The 10,904-nt window shown below is 38.5% G+C and overlaps 1 protein-coding gene across 2 annotated transcripts in view; it reads left to right on the plus strand.

Moving 5' to 3' along the window:
* pdxdc1 (pyridoxal-dependent decarboxylase domain containing 1) overlaps nucleotides 1-9,474 on the plus strand; it is a 34,038-nt gene extending 24,564 nt beyond the window's left edge. For both annotated transcript variants that reach the window (XM_085270291.1, XM_085270292.1), the window contains exons 18-23: nucleotides 801-919; nucleotides 1,025-1,146; nucleotides 3,243-3,335; nucleotides 4,491-4,587; nucleotides 4,988-5,086; nucleotides 6,822-9,474. In XM_085270291.1, coding sequence (XP_085126417.1) covers nucleotides 801-919; nucleotides 1,025-1,146; nucleotides 3,243-3,335; nucleotides 4,491-4,587; nucleotides 4,988-5,086; nucleotides 6,822-7,093 — 802 coding nt within the window. In that variant the 3' untranslated portion in view covers nucleotides 7,094-9,474. The remainder of the gene's footprint in view (nucleotides 1-800; nucleotides 920-1,024; nucleotides 1,147-3,242; nucleotides 3,336-4,490; nucleotides 4,588-4,987; nucleotides 5,087-6,821) is intronic.
* Nucleotides 9,475-10,904: the final 1,430 nt, after the last annotated feature.

A 10,904-nucleotide genomic window follows, 5' to 3' on the forward strand; every position in this document is an offset into this window, starting at 1 on the left:
TGTCTTTTTTTGCTTTCAGACACACAAAGTAAATACATTTGTTGTGTGTAGTTATTTATTTTTTACACTCCCCACAACTCTGCTCAGATTGGTTGTAGTGTTTGTGCCAATCCAAAGAGCTGTTCTGCCAACAGTGAAGTTGGAGAGTACCCTCGATGGGAAAACCATGCAATATCAACACTCATGACATGGATAAGGGGTGTTCTTCCATTTCCACTTTATTTTCAAATTTTCCTTAATCAGCTGTTACAAATCTCGATACTGATAAAGAAGCAAATGGCTAATGTCAAAATCAATTAAAGTCAGTGATATTAGTCTGCCAAAGTTGGTCACACTCTGACTGGACATGGTAAAGAAAGGGACACATGTATGCAGTTAAGGTCTATTGCCATCAAGGCAGAAAGCCGAGCATCGAGTCCAAGGAACTCTGTGGTGGGGCATTTCTTTGCACTGGTCAATGGATATTGATGGATGAAGCCAGACAACCATATTTATTAAAATTCCTTCATCTTATCATGTCCTAATTTGCTGTTGTTCCATAGCACTAGCATAGCAGACATGAGAAGAAAGGAAGCTCAGTGTCACATAACTAAAGCCTTTATCTGTTTAATTAGTTAAATTATCATCACTCTAAGAGAAACTATCAATGTTGCATATTTAATTTCTGTCTTTTGGTCTTTAGCAGTATTCTCAAATTGCTTGTGACAATTTGAGAATACTGCTAAAGACAAAAAGACAGAAATCTGTTTGTTTTCAGTAGTTTTCACACTTGTGGATGTGATTGATGCTGTGATGTTCAGGTATGAGATGCAGGCTAATGGAATGGATGAGGACAGGAAGAAGCAGGAGCAGGAGAAAATTAACACTGAGCTACTCAAGAAACTGCAAGACCTTGACACTGACATCCTGTTTTCCACTGGTGGGTACCTCTACTTATCTGAGAGGCTTTTGGAAAAAGAAACAAAACACTGTTTTAACCATTTCTGTTGTTCTTTCCTCTGTTTCTGTTTGTTTCATTTCTCAGGCCCTGAGTTCGTGACAGAGCAGGGCTGCATTTTTGTGGGAATGGTGACAGATGATGTTGATGTTTCAGACCTGGTGGATACAATAGCTGCCCTGGGCAGGGACATAGAGGAGAGCGGGAAGGTAAGTCCTGCTTTCAGTTTGCAGAATATTTGAAAATCTTTAGATGGCGTTTGCAGTTAATAACTTGTTCCCAGTTCTGATTCAGTTGTTGCTGTATTGTTGGCAAAGCTGCCAATCTGTTTACATTAGCTTAACCATAGATCTGCAGCTAGCTATAAGGTAGCACACTATTGTTTGTCAACTAACACAAACTGACTAACCATCTAAACATCTCTGATATTTCTGCCTTATTTTATATCTGAAGTTATAGCAGTGTTATATCTTTTTATTTGCATTACTTTTTGTTCACTGATTTTAATAGATTTGAAAAAATCTGAACCATTTTTATCTCTGTTGTAACTCTCTACTTGTTTGCTTTTGGGAACTGAAGGAGCATTTGGCTAATGATACTTGACTTAATGAAGTGACAAATCTAAAAAGTGACAAATTCACTGAAATAAAGTGATCTCTTGCTTTTGATCTGAGAAAGCGGTTTCATGAAACCCTCGCCCGTTTGCATCCATCCTTTACATTACTGCCATCTTCTTGGCTGTTGTCACTGAAAGCTGCACTTCTTTTGTCTGTCTCCTGTTAACAATGATTTCAGCCGGGCAAGCTGAGAAGCCAGCAGCTTTTTTCTGGGGCTTTGCACATGCATGTGTGAATAGACCTCTGGTCTTTGAGGGTAAACTAGCTTGTGTGCTCTTACCATCTGCACAGATTAGCATATATGAGAAATCACTTAACTGAGTGAATTTAATAAACTTAACCAGTGTTCTGACAACACTCCATCTCTATTCTTCATCAGTATTTTTCATCTCCCTTTATCGATATTAATAGTGCATATAATGCAGCAGGTGCAGGCTTTTTTCGTTGTCAAATTTTATATCCAACTGTACCAAAGTGGCACACGCCTTACATCCTTGGGTTTACCTCTTTCATCTGGTTTAAAGCCAAGGAAATCCCAAATTGGTGCTTTGTATTTTTTGGCAGCTAGTTTCTCTATGTTTGGACTTGTTCTGTGTTCTAAACACGCAAATCAGTCTGTGCATGATTACATTGCTCCGCCCATCAGAAAGTCACCTGCATGACCCTATCATTTATTGGACTGATGAATGTCAGTTGGAAAAATTGTACATATCGCTCAACCTTATCCTAGACAGTTTAGGCTGATGTGATATTAGGGCTGTGCGATATGACCAAAATCTCATATCCCGATATAAAACATCTATCGTCCCGATAACAATATAAATCACAAAAAATGTAATATTTTCTGTAAATTCTGTGAATCTAAGGTAGGTGAAGTGTTTCCAGCTGGGCATCGTGTACCTGGAGTCGAATGTTTTAACCGATGCATGAAACTATACATTGTTAGACATAAGTTGTAACGGCCGCTTATTACACTTAGTATTTATTACACAGCCTGTTCTAACGTTTGAGTCTAAGGTTTATTTTTTAGCACCTCACGACTCTTTTTTTTTTTTTTCTTTTTTTTTTTGCTTCTCATCCGTCAATACTCTGCATACTTTTTCACGTGATTCCGTTTATTTTGAAGATTCTCAACAGGATCTTGAGCTTTATTCTGAAAGGTTTATGTGGAAAATAAACAAGCGGACATGCGGTGGTGTTAACGTCGTTGTTGCTAACGACAACCCATAAAAACAAGCTCTTGTCCGTCTGTAGTGTGGTTATATTAAATATAAGAGAAAGAGAGAACTTTAAGAAATTAATATAGCCACTACAGTGACCATCAAAACGATGAAAAAAAATATTGCCGTAAACAGTTTATTTTGCGACACCACGAAACAAACAATAGCGTAAAATGAAACGATAGACGTTTTTATATCGTCATCCGATATATATCGTTACATCGAACAGCCCTAGGTGATATAAATATCCAAGCATTCAAAAAGTAATTTACTTAAGTTATAGCTACATTCAAAGTTAATAAGATTGTTGCCTAGGGAAACTGTCATCTGGAATTTATGAATGGTTATTTATTGCTAATACTTTTATAAAAACATGTCAAAATGTCTGGTACGAGTTGAACTCCAGGTTTGGCTTATTCTTCATTAATGACATTTACGTTTATAAAGCAGTGATTCTTTTCTGCTTAGTTGCTGCAGAACATGACAGAGGTGGTGAGGAAAGGCATCCTGGAGGCAGAGCTGCAGCTGCAAAAGGCTAATGAGGAGAAACTCGTGGAGGAGGTGGGTGTGTGCGTGTGTGCGCGTGCATGTTTGTAGTGGAGTAGGTAACTTAAGATCATAGGTTAAATCATTCACAAGTGGATACAAGTACCAAAACTGGTGAGCCCAGCGTAAGCTGACTTTCAGGGTCTGAAATGAATGATAAGCTTCAAACATAGAGATGTTTTTTGTCTCCTCCTGTTCTCGGTCTGTGTTAGTGTAACTGCTTACATTAATCTGAAAACAGGGGTATAGTGAAGTCATTGTAGAAGCAGTGCCTTTTGTTTCAACCAAGAGGGGTGTAGGGCATGTTACTACTCTAGGCATTTCCCATGAATGTCCACATCACCAAGGGGGTAAAAGGGTAATCCATCAACTGTGATAACACCTATATATCAAAATGTAAATTCCACTTTCCTCCAAACTGCAAAGATGGGAACAAATAGTGTTTGTTCAGTTGTTCCAATAAGGCAAAAAGATCTCAATTTTAAGTTTGTCAGGAACCTCAGAATAATCAGTACAATTTATTTCACTGGGAAACCAATTTAAAATAAAACCACAAGTTTCTATGTGATGGATTCCTTTACACTGTGTGGCCGATATCAAGTCTCCGCTGAGATTTGGAAAGATGCATCAACTTGCAGGTACACAGAGACAAAGCCCAATCACTATTCCTATTAAACTCATGGGAATGGACGCAGTTAAAGAAATGTGAAAGCAATGTTGAATTTTCCATTTGCATTTGTTTCACAAGTCAAGTTCAATCCTTGTTGCCCATACATAACTTAATGGTCACTAAAATTTGTACCTGTGATGTTGAGAAGTTTTTTTTGCAGTTTTACTATTTAAAACAAAAAAAGTATTACTTAAAAACTTCTCAAGAGCCTCCCAAAGGAAAAAAAAAAACAGAAATCAAGACAATCAGCTCTGAACTCCATTCAGTCTCTATCCAACGGTTGGAATTAAATGTTCTCTGTGTTGGAAGTAGCAACTTTCTTTTTGTCTTCAGATTAATAGCTTCAGAGAGAAAAGCACAAGTTCTGGTGCTTGTATACACTTTTGAAAGATTTGCTCGCTGCTTCACTGTGTGTTCCAGTACAGATGAATAAATGGGAGTGTGCCTAGACTGAGTTGTGTGTTGAAATGATGAATTGTAACTCCTGCTGTGTATTCTAGGGAATGCTGAGACAGCTTCCTGTGGTTGGCTCTGTGTTAAACTGGTTCTCTCCGATCCAAAGCTCCATAAAGGGACGGACATTCAGTCTTGCAGCAGGTAGTCCATTTCTCTGTTAGGACAGACTCATTCTGTGTAACCCACAAAGCTATTCTTGTTTCAACCACATGTTTATGTAGGTAAAGTGGAATACTTTGTTCTCAGGTTCTTCATTGAATGTTTCTTAGTTTCAGACTGAATTTAGAAGAAGAGCTTTTGAGAGAGTTACATTTTCTCTTTTAAAAACTTTACAGCTTGAATTTAATTTGCTAACACCCACCACATTTCTTTGACTTGCTGTTTTAGTCGACGTATTCTGTCAACAGTTATTCCTGTTCCAGGTCCTTCAAGTATTTGAGTCACTGATTACATATAAAAACTAATTGAGTTTAAATATAGCAAATCTACAGTATGTGTAACATACAGAGCATGAGTTGGTTAATGACTTGGGTGTTTTTAGGTTCTCTGGATTCCACAGAAGTGACTTACTCCACCAAAGCCCAAGCTGACAGGCCATCCCTGCAGGACACTCCCATTTCTTCATCAAAGAAACTGCCAGGTAAGATAGTTCCTGCCTTTCACTCACACTCGCTCTGGTAATAGCAGATCGCCAATAAAAGCACTTTGTGCAATATGTCTACACTAACCACCACATAATAATTAACTTATCATTTCCTGTTGTCAGCTTTCTTGCTCAAGTTTAAGGTAACCTGTTCTGCTTGTCCTTATTTGACTATGCATAAATCGTCACCGTGTGACTAAAGTTCAGCTTCAGACTGCTCTAGGCGCCAAGTTTATTTATGTTTTTTCCACTCTCAAAGCTAGCGGAGTCAAAAAGAGAGGGACCTTTATTTGGCCGTTTCAGATCCAGGAGCCTCACCCCTGTGATGTTCGAGTCTGCTTGCAGAGGCAGTAATTTAGAAGAAAGTTCACTTAAACGAAGAAGGTGCTAAAACCAGGCCTTGCTTTGTCCTTTGTGTGGAGCTAGCAGTGTAAAATAAAAATGATTCTTTTCAATCATACAAAGCTACTTTACAGATTCAGTATGTTATTGGTCTTCTTGCCAATACAAGGTGTAACAAAGTTTAGAGACATTGCCTATTAAAACTTAAATATGGACCGTCTCTATTTCAAGGTTGTGTGCATATGCATCTGGATTACTTCCAGGTCAGGTGCAATTTTCAGATTCCTGGAAACCCGTTTCTGACCACTTGCATAGAGAGTAAACATACAGAGCTGGGTTTCAGTCTGCACTTACAGCATGTCTTTTATCCTGTCTTCCTTCTCTCACCCCAACCGGTCGCAGCAGATGGCCCCGCCCCTCCCTGAGCCTGGTTCTGACTGAGGTTTCTTCCTGTTAAAAGGGAGTTTTTCCTTCCCACTGTCGTCAAAGTGCTTGCTCATAGGGGGTCATATGATAGTTGGGTTTTTCTCTGTATCTATGAAGCACCTTGAGGCGACTTTTGTTGTGATTTGGCGCTATATAAGTAAAATTGAATTGAATTGAATTGAACTGTCAGGACAAGGAGAAAACCTTTTTTTTTAGTTATATGTGACATTCACAGGGTTGTTTTCCCATGAAATCATCTCAGTGTCAGACTGTAAATAGAGAGGTCTATAAACATGCTGGTCTGTCTGAGGGAGAACACTTTACATACTTTCAAGCGGCAAAAAGAAGAGGATGTTTTACCCTCTTCATGGCATTGTACACCAGCTTAGTGCATTAAACAGCCATACCATCACAAGCTTTGTCCAACATGATATACAAATTCATGTCTCCTATGTCACCATTTGGACACAGTGGAGAACATCCAGAAAGCATAGCAGAGGCACAAGTACAAGAGCCGGAAAAAGGACTTTGAGGAAGCAATCGAAATCTAGCAGAGGCGCTGAAAGCTTCACAGCACCGTCTGGATAAAAATAGATACAAGATGACTTTTTCATTCTGAGAGCATTTTGATGAGCAAACCCACAAGTTTGCATGTCATGGTAATCTTTGTTGTTTCTATTATTTTGGTTTATATTTTTGTCACTGAATGCTTTCAGTAGTTTTTGAAAGTTTCACCTCGAAAAGTAAATCCACATGACCATGATTTCATGGAGCCCATTAGTACTTTGCATTTGGTCTCAGCATATTTAGTCCATTTCTCTCTTAAAGAATAGCTTCTTCTCTTTGAAAGATCTACTTTTCATCGTTAGAGAGCTTACAGGTTTATATCTTGACCAGTTTAGTGTTTTCATGAAATCAGCAGGTACTGATTTGTGTTGTACATCACACTTGCCTTGTGCCACAGGTCAGAAGTTATTTCGACGTGCAGGCGCGAGCACAGATTCGACTGAAACCAGCTGCACACAGGCTGAGGCAACATTCCAGGAGGAAAATCCTACTGGGATCGGCAGCAGCATCAACCCTCCGATCTCTCCACCTACACCAGAGATGCCACATCACACCTCAGGCGATTTGGTACCAGAGAAAAACCTGAAGTCGTCTTCTGAGATCGATGACTTGGAAGCCTCAGAAGAGATGCACCCTGAAGGCCAAGAGGCAGAAGGGAGCACAAGATAGGATGACTGTTTCTGCAGGTTTTCTAACCATCTTAGAGCAACCAGCCTAAAAGATGCTTTAAAAAAAGTTACTGTGTAAAATGTAAATAAAAACAGAATGCAATGATTTGCAAATCTCAAACTCAGAACACAGAAAACATGTCAAATGTTTGAACTGAGAATATATCATTTCAAGAAAAATGCTAGCTCATTTTAAATGTAATGGCAGCAACGTGTCTCAAGCTGAGATAGGGCAACAAAAGTCTGGAAAAGTGACACAAAGCAGGATAACTTGCAACTGCAGTAATTAACTGACAACAATTCAGTAGCATGACTGGGTATGAAAAGAGCTTCTTAGATTGACAAAGTTTCTCTGAAGTAAACATGGACAGAGGTTCACCAATCTGCAAAAAACAGCTTTACTCTAAAATTATGGAGCAATTTGAGAATATCTCTGTGGCTAGCATTCCAAACAGTTCAGAACAAACAGAAAATACAGCAAAGACAACCCCAGGACTGTTGAGCAGATACTCTTCTTTCAGACAAGAATAGGGCAGCTCTCGTCTCCCAAAGGTCAAGCCTCCTCGTTTCCCAGACATTTACAGATTTTGTTAAAAGAAGCTGGGATGCTACTCAGTATGAACCTGTGCCAAATTCCAAGTTATGTTGCTGTCATCAAATTCAAAATGACTGTTGAGTGTTTTCCATCAGATGTAGGTGCATTGAATTATGATCAGCTGAGGCAGTCATCGGTGCTACCTGTCAGTTGATTATAACGTTTTAGTGTAGATTTTTCTATCAAACGGGGGACGGGCTGGAGTTTCTGTCAGCTGATTCATCTGGTGTTGGATTACAGAGCAGAGGAGCAGCCATATTATAGATTTCGTTTCAGATTTTAAACAAAATATTTCTTAGAACTCTGGAAATCAAGCAGCTTAAAGTTAGTTTTGACCCCCTTACTGTGAATGGTTGAAGCAAATGATATGCATGATATGCATATGTAAAATACCAACTGATATATTGCCTTCAAACATTCATGTGCGCATTAACATACAGTAAGAGTCAAGTTGAATTTTACAACAATAAACAATCTTTTCTATAGAAACATTTACCCTATTAACAAACATAGTGTACATTAGCCAGAGCTGTGTGAAGCAGAATCTGATTATGGGACATGTGAGATGTTCCCGTTTTTATTCACAAAATGTACTTTTGACTCATCTCTTACCACAAGGGGTTGCTACAGAGCGATGTATGCCAGATGCCTTTCCTGACTCAGTCTCAAAGGGTATATGTGTGTCCAGCTGGAATTGAACCAGCAAACTTTCACTTGCCAAGCAAAAGTGTAAACACTACACTAGAAAACTACTTTTTACACAATAATGGAACCTGAGCAAAAAGTGGGCTTCTGCCACAGAGAAGCTTTGCCTCAGGTATTCACTGTATGAGGGAGAATACTCTTCTCTCCAAAATATTATCCTTAAAATGTAAGTACTATATCAGAGGGACAATCGGGGTTAGGGTGCTTTGTTTTTTCAGTTTCACTGGTTGCCTGTATCTTATGTCTTACTCTTACTTACGGGCTACTTGAACATACTGTATGCATTTTCTACTACTTACAAAATGGATTGTTTTCCTTGACTCTAAAGTAGCGCATCAAATAATAATTTATGAAGAGGTTTTGTGTTTTATTATTTTATTATTAAAATTAGGTGACAGGAGAGGAAATGGTTATTTTTCCAGCTATTACTTTGGGGACACATTTTTAAATGAATTGTACAAAAATAATTTACTAAGGTTTATGGTAGATGCACTATTGATGCTTTATTGAAACAGAAATTTAGCTAATGTCACAACACTTATCTTCAACCCTACCAATATAAAACGACATAAATCACTGGCAAACATGACATGGTGGTTTTGCCTCTGCAAGAACAAAAGTCAAACCCCTAAATTTAGCTGGATGTTTTCTTAGTTGCTTTGAGCCCGGTGCTGGTGGAAGGTTTACTGTAAAGAGTAAAGAATGGTTGGAATGAAGATTAAAAACTAATTGCACTTATACTTTAGATAATTATTGTTCTGCTGCTTTGCATTTAAATGAAATGAAGATTAATTTTATTGTTTTTGTTTTGGGTTTTTTGTTACAATTCTAATGCAAAAATAAGTTTCTATATTGAAAAAAGTCTTGAAAACTTGATGTGATTACATCACCGTCTAGATGTTTGATGTGTTTGGAATCTTTTTCGTTTGTTCTTGTTGGTGTTTTTGAGCACAGAAATTCTTTCGTTGTAACTTCTGTCACCACATGTCCAGGGTTCGGGTAATTTCTGATTAACTGTGTCTGATTTTTAGTCTTTCTTTGTTCAGTTGGGAGTTGATCATTAAACGCAGTAGTCATGTTAATGATTCTTGATCATTTGTAATTCAACCCGAGTCTTAACTGTGTCACAGACAGAGTAATAAGTTAAAGTCAATGAAAAGAAGAAAGAGAATGAAATTAATAAGAGGTAAAGTAAAACATCTATGGCTCGCTGGAGCTCTACAAGAGTCCTTCTAGAGCTAACTGTACTACTCCACACCCATCTTCAAATTCTTTTTTTTTTCTTTTCCATCTTCAAATTCTTTGTAAGTGATCGCTCAGAAATACTTTGGACTGATTTATCATTGCTCCAAGTGATGAGACAAGGGTACAAAAGTCTGGAAAAGCAAATAAAAACTGGGATTATATGTTCTGCACCAGAAAATCCGCTCAGGTCTGGGTGACATAAATTATCAGTGAGTGTGAGGGTCTGTGAAGATTTGTGTAGCTCTTTTTTTTTTAAAATCACCCAGCGTACTCTGCTGGGTGAAAAGAACTTACATTGCAATGTGACAGCTACGCACCTCAGACTGCAGATTTCAAATAATAACAGGAATGGCTACTTGATTTTACAGCCAGTTGTATACAGCCTAGTCTAGGCCTAAGTGATGCTAAAAACAGTTGGAGGATAATTTTGGAACTAATTCAGGTAACTGGCAGCATGTCAGTAACATGACTGGGTATTATGGAAAAAAATCTTAGAGAGGCCGAGTTTCTCAGACATAAAGATGGGCAGACGTTCTTTCAGGTGCTACCTTTAGAGGTTGCCAAAGCAGATCATCTGCCTCCATCTTCCTACTCTGTTACAACAACAATCTACATGTCATCCTTCATTACATCCATGAATGTTCTCTGTGGTCTGCTGCCTGGCAGCTTTTTTCCTGTGATTTGGTTTCTTTTCGGACAGAGAATCCAGGTGAACTGTAAGCCAACCACAATGTGTCACTACTAACCACATGAGAATGTTCAGTCCACTCATTGGGCAAAAGTGCATTGGGCCAGGGGCAACAATACATCAAACCAAGTCTCACTAACAATTTGTAAACCTACTCTTTCGCTTTTGCTTCTGTCAGGAATACGGTTCTGTGTTCTGGATTACTGGAGAACATGGAGAATTTCCATTCATTTTACGGCTAAGTGCTAGCCCATACAGACCTTTTCATATCTATAGTACATTGCCACAAGTTTTTTTTTTTTGTTAGCTCAGACTTGCAATGTTGGTTGGTTCAAACTGAAGTCAGATCACATTCACCCCATAAACAGACTGCTCCTGAGTTAAACTGGAACCACACCGAGATGAGCTCCTCCAAAGGGTCAGCTTTTAAAAAAAAAGTTTTCTGTTTTTATATACCACTCTGAATTGAATAATTGGTTATTATTAATGTCTTCCAAATTGTTTCTTTTTCTCCCATCTCCCTCTCCTCACCCCCAGCAGACAGCTGCCCCTCCCTGAGCCTGGTTCTGCTGAAGATTT

Source organism: Mchenga conophoros, linkage group LG4, assembly GCF_057382185.1.
Source record: "Mchenga conophoros isolate Kocher_MC1m ecotype Shallow Benthic linkage group LG4, M_conophoros_male_GT1.1, whole genome shotgun sequence".
NCBI classification, from domain to species: Eukaryota; Metazoa; Chordata; class Actinopteri; order Cichliformes; family Cichlidae; genus Mchenga; species Mchenga conophoros.